Source organism: Opisthocomus hoazin, chromosome 2 (genome assembly GCF_030867145.1).
Source record: "Opisthocomus hoazin isolate bOpiHoa1 chromosome 2, bOpiHoa1.hap1, whole genome shotgun sequence".
NCBI lineage: Eukaryota > Metazoa > Chordata > Aves > Opisthocomiformes > Opisthocomidae > Opisthocomus > Opisthocomus hoazin.
In genome coordinates, this window is record NC_134415.1 from 75,312,843 (window position 1) to 75,327,906 (window position 15,064).

The window sequence follows — 15,064 nt, forward strand, 5'->3', positions numbered from 1 at the left end:
CTTTTCGGGATGCGGGGCTTTGGTGACTTCAATAGTCGATCTTGCTGCCAGATGTGAAATTACCTCAGTCTGAAAAATTTAACCCAAGATTTTCCAGTTAAATAGCTAAGTTCTCTGGCTAAATTCATACAAGTTTATATTGACAACTCATTTGTCATCTGCAAGGGATTTTAATCAATGATCCATCTTAAGTATGGTACAGAGTAGCAGTAAGGTTGATTGCGGATATCACACAAAAAATGCATGCCAGAGACGTACTGGCTCTTGGCCAGTGACTGTGCTATCCGCTGTGCATGTGTCTTTGAACATGAGAAAATTACCTAATTGGGGAAAACTTTGGTTCTTCCAACTTCATTCTTCATGGGGGATTGAGCCACTACTCTTGGCTGGTCTCAGAGCCAGAGAGTGTAAATTTTTAATTTATCGCTTTCCTAATTTCCCGATACTGGCATTTTTTAAATGAGTCCCCAAGTTACAGTTTTCTTAAAGAATGCATATCTTTGGTTACAGCCATCTACTCTGTAATAACATGATTGTTTGCATCTCACAGGTCTGTCTGCTTGGCAGAACTGGACCTATGATGTGAAAGTGTCCACTCAGCATCCATCTGAGGAGGAATGGGTTGTCTCAAACATTAGTGATACTAGGATTACAGTGAAGGAACTGGCCAGCTTCACAGCATATGAAGTGTCAGTCAGAGCTGTGTCTCCTGCTGGTGAGGGGCCATGGTCAGAGTCATTCAGAGGCACAACTTTAGAAGCAGGTGAGAATTACTTTGTCACTCAGGAGAAATGAAGAACAAGTTATAAATACAGCTTTCCACCTGGTGAGGTCCAGGCTTTGGGCAAAGACTGCAAAAAGTGTGGTGCAAAAAGGATTGTTTTAGAAACATTAAAGAATAAAGGATAAGTAAATTTGGTTTTAGTTAAAGTAGTAAGATTCCCAAACTGCAAAAATGGAATTATATATTATGTATCTGTTACTACTACTTCTATACTTTTTTAAAATGCAAATACACTATCGAACACATTATTTGATACACTATCAAATGAACAGGTGTGAGAGGTTTTATTCCTTTCCTGTGCTCTGTAAAGCATGTTCTATGATGAAGTGGTTTGAGCAGGGTCTTGGGGGTTAATAGAAGTTTATGGGAAAGTGCAGGCTCACTAAAAGCTTGAAAATCTTTGGTTTTAGTATAGATATTGGGGAAATGGATGTGTACACAATGTCTGAGAGTAGATCTTTAGCATGTTTTTTGAAACATAGTTTACCCATAATAATCTGTGTCTGAGGGGAAAACAGCTTTCAACTTAAGGCACTGGACTGGCACTTGACACTAGGGGTGACTTTTGCCTGACTTCTGTAAGGCCGAGGCCAAATCCACAGTGGTTTTTAGGCATCTACTAGGGTTCCAAATTGTTTTATTGTTCTGGATCTAAACTTGCCCTGAATCTTTGAGTTTCTCAAATATTTTCATACCTTTCTTCTTTGTCCATTATTCCTTAGCGCAGAGGCAATTTTGACTGTGTTTCTGTAACTTTCGAGAAACAGGAACCCCTGCTATTGAAATACAAGTATTATATCTTAATTGCTTGTTGGTGCGCACAACTGAAGTTTTCTTTCTTTATCAGCTGAAGAAGAACCATATATGTTGGCAGTGGGGGCTGAAGGGCTCTGGAAGCAGCAGTTGGATAGCTACGGGCCAGGAGAACTCCTCTATCTTCATATAAAAAATATTTCAGGTAAATACTAAACAAACTGCATGCTGCTGCTACAGACTTGTTGGCGTTTATTAGCTCTCCATAAATTTCATCAACAGAAGTGAAAGACAAGAGCTTTCATTGCAGCAGTCTAGACTTGAATGCAGTGCTGTGCAGTGAAGCAGCTTCAATGAGCCAAGCCTTTGTGTCTGTCCTCTTTCTTCTACTTTATGGATCAAATTGATCCTTAGTGAAGCCCTACTGACATCACTGCAGTTACAGCAGAGCTAAAATCAACTCTCTGAACTAAACAGTTATATCTCCAGCATTCCAATGTATGTCATAAATTTATAACCATCAGGGCTATATATGTACTATATATGTACTTTGCACTCCTATAAGGAAGTATCTATCTTCATGTTAACCGAGCTTAACTGTTTGCTCGTATTTATTTTTAAAAAACCTGAAGTGTCTGGCTACTTCTCATTCTTTAAAAACATATGTTTTTTTATTTACATGTTTGTGAAATGCTTAATATCTTCCCTTTTTTCTTCAAGACCTTGACTGGTATAACGACACTCTTTATTGGGTTAATTCCATGGGGGAAGTTCAGACCTGGTCACTGAACAAAGGAGAGGGTGCCACTGAGAATACTTACATATCTGACATCAGCAATGCAAGGATGTTGGCCTTTGATTGGTTGGGTCAATGCTTGTACTGGGCTGGCAAAGCAAATACGGTAGGTATAACTGCACTTCTTAATAGGAAAAAAACCCCTAAAGTCAAGAAGAAAGACTGTAAAATAGTATTTGGGAAGTTAATCCTTACGTCTGGCAATGTGAGATGCATTTAGACCTTTGCTATTATAGTGTAGAACAAGGAGGCCTTTCTTCCCTTGTGTGATTTTCCAGAGTTATATGAAAGTTTGGGGTAAAACATTCACTAATATTCACTAATGCAGCATACTGAACTCCAGGTGCAAAATAGGCAAATCGAACGTGCTATCAACAGTTTTGTTGGATTCAAGATTGTAAAAATAAGTGAAGATCATGAAAATGGAGGCTGCCAAGTAGATTTCAGCTATGAAGTAGATGGACTTGATTATAATCAAATTTGCCACGATTTGTTTACACAGAGATTTTCAAGATTGGCCTCTGTACTGTGACATTTTGCATATCACTGCAGATGAAAAAAGAACCACAATTGCACTTTGTACACTCTCATCAGGAACATTGACATGTGAATTATTTAAAAGATATCTGACTTCAAAATTGCAGTGCTAATTTATGCAGTGCTGTCAAATTATGCCTTTCATTTCTTGTAAGTGCAAAGTCAGAAGCTGTTTTAAAAACTGGAGCTAGGACGCCAGATTTCACACTGCCTTGCACCCTCATTTACACTTGTGAATAGTGAATATGAAGTGGGTGAGAAACTCTGTCAGACAGAATGCTGCCAAAACTGGGAAAGGCGAGGGGAAGAGATATTTCAGCTTTTTCTTTTGTTACTTTCTGGCAAACATTAACTAATAATTTTGCCTTATTCTTCATCCTTGTACTTTGAATGCAAAAGGTTTAGGCTTTGAAAGCCTAAGGCTTGCATAAGCTTGTGATAAACGGCTGTGGAAACGTCAGTTACATATACTCAGTTGATCATGGCTAAGGATTTAGGTGTGATGCTATAAGCAGTTCTTTTTTCCCTAGATCTACAGAAAATCGCTGTTGGGAGGCCATATGGATGTTGTGTCTCATGTTGGGTTCCTAGTGAAGGATCTAGTAGTGGATTCAGTAAATGGCTACTTGTACTGGGCCACAATGTATTCAGTGGAGAGCACAAGACTGAATGGAGAGGAATATCTTATGTTACAAGAGCAGCTACAGTTTTCTGGTAAACAGGTGATTGCTTTTTTTTTTTTTTTATTGGGGGTGTGTTTCAGTGGTTGTGTCTCTTGAATGTAGTCAGTGTCTGTAGCCATCAATATCACCATGTTGTGACCAGAAAAATAACATACCTTTCTTGTAATATCATTTCGAGAACAGGGTAAGAATTAAATCGTGTAATAGCTGTAGTAAAACTCTGACCCATAATTCTAAAGTCAGATCTCTGCAATAAAATATGACATGTGAAGTCCTTATAGTGGTAAAACCCCTCCTTCCCATATGTGAAAGGTACTTACTTGCTTTTTCTAAATGGCTTTAGTCTAGTGGTCAGTTCCATTTTTCCCATCAAAATATGGAGCCAGAGCTCCATAGCATCCTGTCTCCCCTGTGATGTTCCCCACTTCACAGGTCCTGACAGGGCCAGTTTTGGGGCTAGACAATTGCCAGGGACACCAGAGTGGCACCTCAGGCTGCAGAGGTGCTGCTGCAGTGAGAGCCTTTGCCTGTGCTAATGAGAGAGGGGGGCTAGCAGATGGTACCATGCTTGTACTTCCTTCCTTCCTTCCTTCCTTCCTTCCTTCCTTCCTTCCTTCCTTCCTTCCTTCCTTCCTTCCTTCCTTCCTTCCTTCCTTCCTTCCTTCCTTCCTTCCTTCCTTCCTTCCTTCCTTCCTTCCTTCCTTCCTTCCTTCCTTCCTTCCAACTTCCTCCCTCCCTCCCTCCCTCCCTCCCTCCCTGCTCCCCCTTTCTCCTCCTCTCCTCTTCCTTCTCCTCTCCTCCCCCTTCCCTTCCTCATGTAGCTGGGAGAAAAGTGATGGATGACCCAACTCACTGGCAAGAAACCCCCTTACTGCTATAATGGGGACTGGAGGACTCGGGGAGTTAGTGGGATTGAGGCTGCAGACCCAGTGAAGCACACTGGTTTGATGAACCTTTGAACCTTCCCCAGGCTATGTCCTGAGAGGGTCAGGCTGAGGGACCATCCCATTGTTGCAGTGCGTTTGCTCTATGGAGTGTCTCTCCAAGTAAAGCTGAATGCTCCCTGCTTCAAACCACAGCCCGTGTGGGATTTTACCCTCTGCCCCAAGCACTGGAGTGAGGCATAGGTTGACTGACACAGAAGAGGTTAAGTTAAACATATTATTGCTGCAACACCTTTCTTTAAAACACAGCTCTTGCTGAAGAAGCCTTTTTAAAAATTCCATCTGTCTTACAATTTGTGCTCCCATTTTCCCTGAAGACAGGTTGTCTATTAAAGACCCTTTCTAAACTTTAGAGAGCTAAGTCTCTTGGTTAGCTTTGTATCATTCCCCAGAACATTTCAATTCCCTTTGCCAAAGGGAAAGAGGCTGCTGTTTCTCTGATTGTGAAAAAAAGCCAGGCCTGGCTTGGTCTCTGAAAGGCAATTAGCACTCAGAAAGGCCAGCCGATTGCAAAGCTCCCCGTTACACTCATGAGGTTTTGGAGAGGAGAGGGAGAGCTGGTTCTGGTGTGGCACCTGCTGTACTTGCAGAGCTAAATACAGAAGAACTGAAAAACTTCTGTCACGTAATGAGAAATGTCTGTGCTGCAAAGGGTCAGTGTATTTTCCACACCTCTCCAGGGAAGCTGGCTGGTGTGGACTGTCTTCATGGGAAGATGTATGCTGTCCAAGCTCAACAGCACGCTTACACTTGCCACATATCTTCTGGGTGATCTGTTGCAAAGCAATGACAATTTGCAGTTTATTCTAAGTGTTGAATGTCACCTTCCTTGCACTTATCTTCTGATTCACTACCTGTTTCTCTGAATTGCCTCATGCTAACCTTAAATTTATTCTTCTTGTTTTCAAGAACCTTGGCAGCAATAAGACTGCTTGTCTGCTCCTGTCATTTTTTTTTCTGCACCTTTCTCTATGTTAGTGATACCAGCCTTCAACCATCCACTTCTTCACACCTCCTACAAACAAACATCTCTCCTGCTTCTATGCTGCCCCTAATCTATGCACTGACTTTCTGAACTCAGCCTCCTGCCATGATACATACAGGAAAAAAGCCAAGTAAAAATGTCTAGGTTGAGAAGTGACCAGTTACAGCTGACGTGTTTGTTTATTAAAAGAAAATCCAAAATAAACCTATCGGGAAAAAAAAGGGCAGTACAACTTTCTTTAATGGTGGAATTATTCATCCGGTCATTATTGTCCCATATAAAGATGCAAATACATGTTTGCACAAATAATAAGAGACATCTTCCTTGCACAATGGAGTCCTTTATCCTGAAAATAGTACCTCTTGCCTCAACAGTGAAAACCAGATGTAGTTAATTGCTGTTATCCAACAGTTAGAGCACGTTCTTTACATAACTGGTTCTTACTGGTATTTACTAGCTGTTTTTCTAATAAAGAATTGTTATCAGCTGGTCAGTACAGGATCTTCAACAGTGTACAGTTATATCTGCTTTTAGCTGGAAATTTGAGTCGGAATAGAACAGACTACTATGGAGACAACAGGTTTCCTAAACTAACATGAAGGCAAAGCTTTGAAAGTCTAATTTCTTTGGCAGGAACTGGATCGTTTTATGACAATTATTTTATTTTTCAATCAGTTGCTTAGCTTAGCGGGTGTGTATTGGCATAGTTTGATTAATTTAGGCAGAGCTACTCTGATTTATTCCAGCTTAGGATCTGGCACAGAATTTCCAAAGCACTTAGTAATTCATCTACACTGTACAATATGCCTGGGAAAAAAAGTAATTTATAGGTGAGCAGCAAAGTGCATTGTATGCAGCAGGGGTCAGGACCCTCTAGGTGTGGCGTCTTAATAATTCTAGTCAAGGAGAATTTCAAGTAGCTAAATTTATGTTGCGTCTTATGATGTGGAGTTACATTGCATGGTCACAACTACATATCATGTCCAGAGACTAATACCTATCCTGAAATGGGAAAAGTTTGTCTATTTTTGAAGGATAATGAAGGGGAGGCGTTAAATTACTACCTAACTCCTGAATATGAACAGTACAAATATTTATTTGCCTTTTATTAATGGGGATAGAGGGATCAGGAGAAAGAAGATGGGCACATCTACGGGAAAATGTAATAGTTGCAGAAAAAAAGTGGGACAAGGAAAGAAGATCCAAATGTTTAAAAAAGCAGGGTAGATTCAGGAAGATGTGATTTGGTGTTGAGAATGAGAGGGAGAATAGGTAAATGGGATAAAATATAACATGCTTGATTAAATATGCACTCAGGCACATACATACTGTAAGATATTTTTAACAGGAAAACCTACACGAGCAATCATTCAGACTTTGATTTTCTGACATACAATGTCAACAGAAATATGTCAAGAATGTGATTACATAAGGACCAACAGACAACTAAGTGATATGACATTTGCTTTCCTGTCATCATCTTCTGCAGTTTATTAATGAAGATTTTAAAAAAAAAAAAGACTGCTCCACTTACATCCATAATGGAAATTTAAGCTTATAAAAGAATAGATATAAGTAGAGTTTGGATGAGAAGTTTGAGAGCTGCTGGAAAACATGTTCAGAGAGGCCTCTAATGACTTGTAAGCTGTGCTAACAACATGACGTGGACTGAACTTGATAACATTTAGCAGATTAATTTGTGGAAGCAAATTCTTTGTTACTCACAGAACAGATTATTAGATGTCTGATTTCTATTATGTTTGCATATGGTATTGAATCTGTTGTTTACTGCAATAGCAAGAAAGCTCTATTTTGAATACTAAATCCCATTAAAAGGAAACAAAAAATCTTGCCCCTAGTTTAGATGAAGATGAAATATTGAAGTAATGAACAGGAAGATTATTTCATTCCCCCCTCCACTCTTTATTTAATAATAAATGATTTAGCAAAATGTAAATATTTGAATTTGCTGTTTAACCGAATACATCAATTAAACTTTTTCATGTATTTTCTGTAAATAATGCAACACATTAAATATTCTATGCATAAAATCAAAACTAGAAAACAAAGACAAAAGATCTGAAATACTTCTTTCAAAAAGTTATTCTAACTTTCAGAATGGGTATCAACCACCTGTTTCTGACAAAGAATACTAAAACACCACTGGTGTTCTGTAAATTTTGATCGGTAGTTTCGCCAATCTCTTGATACACGATTCCCATCATATCTAAAGTACTCAGGTACTGCAGGGATGAACACTGTGACAGATGCTCATAAAATGCTATCTAGAAAATCGTCAGCTGCTATAAATAGGTGTCCACCAAGGACCTGATTATTTTCTAGTGATACTTCTTTTTGCGTTAGAATAAGTATTCATAGTAGTAATGTTATTTTTGCCAAAGAGCTACTCATGATGCCATCTAGACAACAGTTATGCCTAAGGGCTTCTACCTCAAAAGTGAAGGCATGTTCAAATTGCCTTTTGGACTTCTTCTTTCTTAGGTGGTTGGTTTAACTTTGGATTTCACCTATGGTTTTCTTTACTGGCTTGTGCAAGATAGTCTATGCCTAAACCTATATAGAGTTTCTCTTTGCAAAGAAGGGTAAGTGGATATGTAGCAGAGGTAAGAAAGTCTGTATTTTCTAGTTTTTGTGATACTCTTCAAAAGCAAATGTTGTCCAATGCTGGGCACACTAGTTACTAATTTAACAATAAACAAGAGGTAATGGTCACACCTAGCTGACAGAAAACTACATGTTGAGATAGCTGTTAACAGGATTTTACAGTGAGAGAAACACAGTATGGATACTCAGCTGAACTGAGGTCATGTTCCTCAATTTTCAGACTTGGCTTTAGGAAATAATTGCTGTTTATTGTCTATTTTATCTTGGCATTTACAACAGCTGACACTTTTCAAGTGCCTAGAGCTGTAACTTGTTCATCTTGCATAGAGCTTAGGACTTGAACTGATATCACTTTCTCACCTGAGCAATCAGCACTCAGCAGGCTTCCTTTTGATCATCCTGAACATGAAATGGCTTCATTATTCCTCAAAGGCAAAGTTTAAAAAAGCCCCAAACAAACTTGTGTTTATGGGTCAGCTCGAATATACTAAGACCTTGAGAAAAAAGGTTATTTGCTTTGTAAGTACTGAGTGCATGAGGAGTGGCAGATCATGAAACTGAATTTTTGCTCCTTTTCATAAGGAGACTGACTTCCCCCCTGGCCCCAGCATCAGATTAAACCTCTTAAACTTAATTGAACAGTATCTATATTTACATGGGCTCCTAATGTTGCAGGCTGACTTTGTGTGGAATCAGCTGAATTTTCTGACTGATTTTAGACTTGTTATGAGTAATGGTAAACAGTTAAAGAATAAAAATATGTTGATTCATTTTAGCTAGAACGTGCAACTCCGTTGTGAACCAACTGGCAGCCGTAAATCGTTGTCCCTGGCATGCCAGAATAGAAAGGTTAGAAATAATCCATTCTAAAGGACCTGATGGCGTGTCAAAGCTTTTCCAAATTTGTTTTTGATAGCATGTGTGTAAGCTGAAAGACATTTCTGAGATGGCAAAATGATGCCTCTTACAACATATTTAATCTCTTACCCAGAAGATAAATTGGGACCAAAAAAGGCCTGTGAGTTTTGACATAGAAGTAACAAGACACATTAAATCACCAGTGATGCCAGTGGAGGAAAATTTTCATAGACTTTAATAAATAATGGAAGGTTAATGAGGAAACTAGCAGGGTCAGATTCACCTGGGGACCTGCTATAATGAAGTAGGATGAATCTCATGCTGTGAAATAGACTCCACTGTGTCAGTGGAATTGCTGAGAGAAGGTGGGCTGATTTTTCAAAATAATTTTCTACATCCATACATCAGAACATTAATTCATTTTGTAATTGTTTTCTAATGAAATCAAGGGAATGAAGGCTTTGTTTTGCAGGTGCTCCTGCCATGTACCATTCTGTAAAGTGTTCTGCCGTAAAGAACTTAAAGAAAACTTTTGGAATCGTTTTTCTGCCTCCTACATGAATGTTAAGAATATGAATGATGAGAAACTTATCGATGTGTCAAATATTGAAGAAAACTTGTTCTCTCTACATGTGTGTTTTCAGTTTGCTAATTTCATATTTGTTTTCACAGTTGTGGTAATGTTGTCGTCACAGAATTTGCAGCATGGAGTACTTCAGAAATATCTCAGGGTGTACTGGAGTACTACAGTGGTCGTCTGTTCTGGATTAATAGTCTTCAATTCATTACAACTCAGGAAGTCAATCAGAGCCTTAGCATTCCCTTCTCAAAACCAGCAGAGTTTGCAGCCTTTACCCTTGTTCACACATCACGTAAACCTTTGCCAGGTACTATTTTCTTTATCAAAATGCCTCAATAAAGGTATTCACTCTCAGCCTTTAATTTTTACTTCCTGAAATTCTTTAATCATTTGACAAAAGATAAGAACAACAGCAACTTATTAATAAATATATCAGGCTATACGTGGATAAAGTGCAATTATAAAAGCTGATGGGTATGGTTAAAAAGAAGACATGGAGGTGTTATTTGTTTTTTCTATCTAAAGACAGCTTACAGGATTTTCAATAGTATTTTAGTGTTGTAAGTCAGGTTTGAGAAGTCCGCCTATTGCTCATATGCTTTAATTGATATTTCTTCTTCTCTTTATGGACAGGAAATTTTTCTTTTACACCAAAAGTGATTCCAGATTCAGTGCCAGAGTCTTCCTTCATGATTAAAGGAAATTCTTCAAGTTTTCACATCACTTGGAGTCCCTCCACAAGTGTGGAGTGGGGAACTGTCTTTTACTGCGTGGGATCAAAAGTTCTACAAGTGAGGATATTCATGCAATCCCTCCTTATTATCTACATGTATTACTCCATCTACTTGCTGATATATCTATTTTTAAACAGAAATACAGTTTGTTTCTTCTCCAGCATTTGCAAATCGGTCAAGCAGACGAACTAAACTGTAAATACAAAGCTAGCTGTCCTATTTCTCTGTCACTGAGGCCAACATGGGAGGAACACGGGCTTAGCAGTAGCTCTGGGCTAGCTGCTGGAGTGTGAAGTGCCAAGCGAGGAGCTCTCTGTGCTCAAAGATGTGTGAGAAAGCCTTTCACAGTAACTCAGAGACAGAAGTGCCCTCTGAGCTGCTAGTGGGACAGCCTTTGCCTGAATGTGAAATCTAGCCTTCACCCACCATTAATTTTAGCACATTTGGCAAGCTGTACTTTGAATTCAAAGGGCAGATTGCTAGCAGATTGCTACGCATCACTACAGTGCCACAGGATGATGAAACAATGATCACTCACAGAAAGAGAAGTGCCGTCTTGATTTAGTTGACCAGTTTAGTGAGGTGAATTTTGGGAACCCGAAGGCCTTTCCGAGAGGGGAAAAAAATGTTTTGTTTTATCTTGTTCTATTTCATTCACAGTCTTTGAAGAGTGAATGGTGCCTCCATTCCCATAACCTGACAGTGCCATCCTACCGAGTTGATTGGCTGGAACCATTTGCACTCTTTGATTTTACTGTCACTCCATACACATACTGGGGCAAGGCACCAACAACATCTGTATCCCTTCAAGCCCCTGAAGGAGGTACTAGGATTTTAAACCCCACTCCTCGCCTGTAACGGGTACTGGGACCAGGTCTATGTCAGCAAGTGAAATCCTGGACAGGAATGAGCAGCTTTCAGGGCTAGACAGCTGTATGCAGAGTTGCAAAGACATGTTCCTGAGTATCTTCGGTAATGATCTATTGTACACATAAATGCACACAACTGCATTGATAGAATTTGGAACAGAAAGCATAAAACAATATGTCCACCACGTGCCTATGACTATGAGCAAGAAAGAGAAATTGAGATCCATTACAATGACCATCAAAGGCTGCATGTAACATCTTAACCACTTATAAAATTTTTATTAAATGTTATGCAGTTTTTACTTTTTACTTCAGTGTTTATTTTTGCTCTTATGCAGGTCAAAGTGAAGTCAGCTAAAATACAGTGTTGAGTGACTGGAGGGCTGAGAAAACTTATGAGCTTCAGTAGGTTTTGAAGTGGATAAGAGAGGAGATACAGTACGCTATGCTCTATGTTGTGAAAATTCTTGAGCTCCATGCTTACTTACAGGACTTGGCTAAATAAATATGTCCAAATCTGAGTGCAGGAGTGCATTTTTCTCTGTTTATACAGCTCTTTTTTTGCTAAGCAAGTTAAAATCAGATACTTACACACAAATGAAAACCAGAAAGTAATTACCATAAAGTTTCAGACATTCTCCTGTAATTTACACCTCACCGATTGCTATCTGTCTCCATCAGCAATGAGGTTCTAAAGCTCAGGCTCAAAACTAAAAGAGTTAATTATGAGGTAGAATTTGTGTTTTAATAGGAGTACTTCACTCTGATTTTTATCTTTTTTTTTAAACAGTTCCTTCAGCCCCTACAAACCCTAGAATATATGTGTTACAAAACAACCTACATGATGGTGATGAGAAAGTCCTTGTGCAGTTCAGGTGGGACAGACCTGAAAGGGACAATGGAGTGTTAACGCATTTCAGGGTTTACTATCAACTATTGAGTCAGAGTGGCACTACTGACAATTTCACAGAGTGGAACGTGAGCAATGTTGAACCCACCCTGATGCTCTTTTCTCTCAGCGATGTGCTTCCCAGCCTCACAATAAAGTTTCAGGTATGAAAAATTACTGAGCTTATCTCATGCTAGATGATAGATGTTATCAGTGCAGCCTGATGTGTTTGCCTAGGAGTCAGTACTGGGCTTGGGGCAAGAACATGTGGTTTCTGCTTGTGGAACTGCTGATTCACTGACTCGCCCTTGGATACCTGGCTTAAGCTTTCTACGTATTGTATTGCTCACTAAATAAGGTGGAAAACAATGCCTCAACATTATACAGGTTTGGTGAAGCCCAGAACAAACTTTCTTAGAGGTCTCCTAAAGCCACTACTGAAAGCTGCAAGTCAAACACAGTTTCGACTGAGCTGATGGAGGGTGACAGACCATTACAACACAGATAAGAGAAGTTCCACTACTGGAGAAATGCAAAGACTCACATGGCTTCCATAAAAAGAGTCTTCCACATTAAAACTTGTCAAGAGGTCATGTTTTCATTGCAACAAAAGGTTTGGAAAACACAGAACGTGTGCTTGAAAGGCAACATGGGCATGTAATAGGTCAGGTACTGATGGAGAAGAACATCTTGTTGGTTGCAACATCAACCTACAGTAGGAATAGCTCCAGCCTGGGGAAGGAGACAAGACTGTCTGGTGTCCTTTGAGCTCTAATTGGTAGATGCAGCATGAATTGTGACTCTCTGGGCTCCGGCTTCAAATTCTCTGCATAGCCATGGTCCAGCCCTGGCTGTAGCCCTTGAACTGACCAGCACAGCCCGAGGTCAAACAGAGCACATGCATATGTTCCTAGCTGAGCATCCAGGGGATCTGGTTCTGTTTTTGTCATTGACTATGATTCTACAGGCTCTTGAATGCAGTCGTTTATGCTGCTACTTAACATATGTAACAATCTCCTGTCCCACAGGTGCAAGCCTTCACCTCTGTGGGTCCAGGACCTTTGTCTGATATAGCAGAGAGGAATTCATCAGGTATGGATGACTTAGATGCCCTCTCATGGTTTGTGTGTAATAGGTGGTGAAATCGACTGTACAGTAATTTGGTAATTTGATAAATAACTTTTGACACTTTGTGTGACATTTGTTCTGCCCTACAGCAGACACCACAGAGGAAATAGTTACAGCTTCTGACATGAAACGATTAACACATTTCTTATCATTAGATTAAATTTCAGGAATTTCAAGCTTTTCCTTGGAACCATTCTAAATTAACTTTTCTAGGCAGCCCTAAGGTACTATGGAACAGCAGGTTTTGTTCTGTAATCTGCATACTGGTGGAGATCAGAATATTTCTAATTGGGTCCTGAAAGGTTATCAGGAGAGTTAGAGATCTGCTAGGGATCATAGGCTATTTCTAGTTGGGCTGTTAAAGGTAATTATGTCAACAAATCTCTTTTTACTGAGCTTAAATTTGTTAGGCAAGCATCCACAATGCCAGGAAAAAATTTTAGGAGTTTGGATGTGATGACAATAAGGCATCTCACTATTTTATTAATTTGCTGTGACATACGACCAAATATAATTTGTGCAGCACCATCATTTATTCTTGTCTTGTACACGCTTTCCTTATGAATGGCTGCTATTGTCTAGAATAGAATATTTTTCGTTAATTCTGCTGTCCCTTTTCCTTCCAGATCTTTTCCCTGTCCCAACTCTTATAACTACTTTTGCCAACAAGTTGTTTCTTACTGACATAGACAATAATGATACCATATGGGAACTTTCAGCAAAGACAAATGTAAAGGACATCTGTTATACTGCTAATGATGACAAAGTGTACTACATCGTAGAAGATTCTCTTTTTCTTCTCAATGTACAGACTGCTTCAGAGTTTCAGGTATTCTTTTGTTCATTTCCTTGTTCAAGAGAGTCTAGGAAAATATGTGTCCACTATTGTCATTATTTTGGGTCTATTCATGTCTTTGAAGAAATTAAAACTGCATATTTTGCAACAGAAACAAAACAGCATGACAAACAAAGCAAATTTAATGGCAAAATACAGTGGAGAACACAGAACTGGGAAGACTCAGTTTTCTTAATGATGGTTGGTTTGTATGCGATATAATATGAAAGAGCTTAGCTGGATAATTTTCCTTTCTAGCAGTACAACAAAAATGTGTAATATAGTAAAGTCTGAACTTCAATTTTTCTGTCATCAATAGATATTAGAATGGGCCAGAGAATGCCATTGGTAAAGTTTTCCCATTAAACATACATGATTTTACTGACATCTGCTTTGTTGATAAAATATTTCAACAGACATTTAATTTAAAATTCACACTATCACATACAAGAAATTTAATTTTTGTATCACATGTAATTTAAGTTAATTAGATTTCACTCTAAATTCAAGAATATGGAAACGACATGGAAGCAACAATTGATATTTGTGAAACAAGTGATACCATTTGTATAGAAATACTGGAATCTTCTTTCCATGGCATCTCTTTATATTTTGACTTCTACTTGCCAAGTAGGAATTACTTTGGAAACAATCTAATTTCATAATGTCCTAGCATCAGGTGGGAAAATTCTGCTCTCCAGCAGTTTTAGTAATGTTTTTCTTTCTTTCTTAAGTTATTCAAAGATGCAGATCTTAGCAATGCTACAGCCATTACAGTTGACTGGATTGCAAGACATCTCTTTGTTGGCCTGAAAACACTGTGGAATCAAACTCAAATATTTGTTATTGATCTAGAGCTCAAGAAAAAATCTCTAAAAGCCTTGAACATACAGTTGGGTAAAAGCAATTCAACTGTGTCTTCTCTGTTGTCATATCCTTTTTTAAGGTAAAGCATATATAACTAATAACTTTTTAAAGCATATTTTATACATGATTTTCTTGGAATCAATTGTTAGGGATCAAAAAGGACTTTTTATAGTATATGAGTCTTTTGCATTGTGTAA

At 38.7% G+C, this 15,064-nt stretch overlaps 1 protein-coding gene across 1 annotated transcript in view; it reads left to right on the top strand.

The window, feature by feature from the left end:
• The window catches only part of ROS1 (ROS proto-oncogene 1, receptor tyrosine kinase), a 73,579-nt gene that overhangs the window by 17,102 nt on the left and 41,413 nt on the right, over window positions 1-15,064 (top strand). The window contains exons 14-25 of the mRNA XM_075446906.1: window positions 551-763; window positions 1,632-1,742; window positions 2,258-2,439; window positions 3,401-3,592; window positions 7,985-8,085; window positions 9,638-9,852; window positions 10,179-10,336; window positions 10,940-11,102; window positions 11,939-12,201; window positions 13,066-13,129; window positions 13,792-13,994; window positions 14,735-14,946. Coding sequence (XP_075303021.1) covers window positions 551-763; window positions 1,632-1,742; window positions 2,258-2,439; window positions 3,401-3,592; window positions 7,985-8,085; window positions 9,638-9,852; window positions 10,179-10,336; window positions 10,940-11,102; window positions 11,939-12,201; window positions 13,066-13,129; window positions 13,792-13,994; window positions 14,735-14,946 — 2,077 coding nt within the window. The remainder of the gene's footprint in view (window positions 1-550; window positions 764-1,631; window positions 1,743-2,257; window positions 2,440-3,400; window positions 3,593-7,984; window positions 8,086-9,637; window positions 9,853-10,178; window positions 10,337-10,939; window positions 11,103-11,938; window positions 12,202-13,065; window positions 13,130-13,791; window positions 13,995-14,734; window positions 14,947-15,064) is intronic.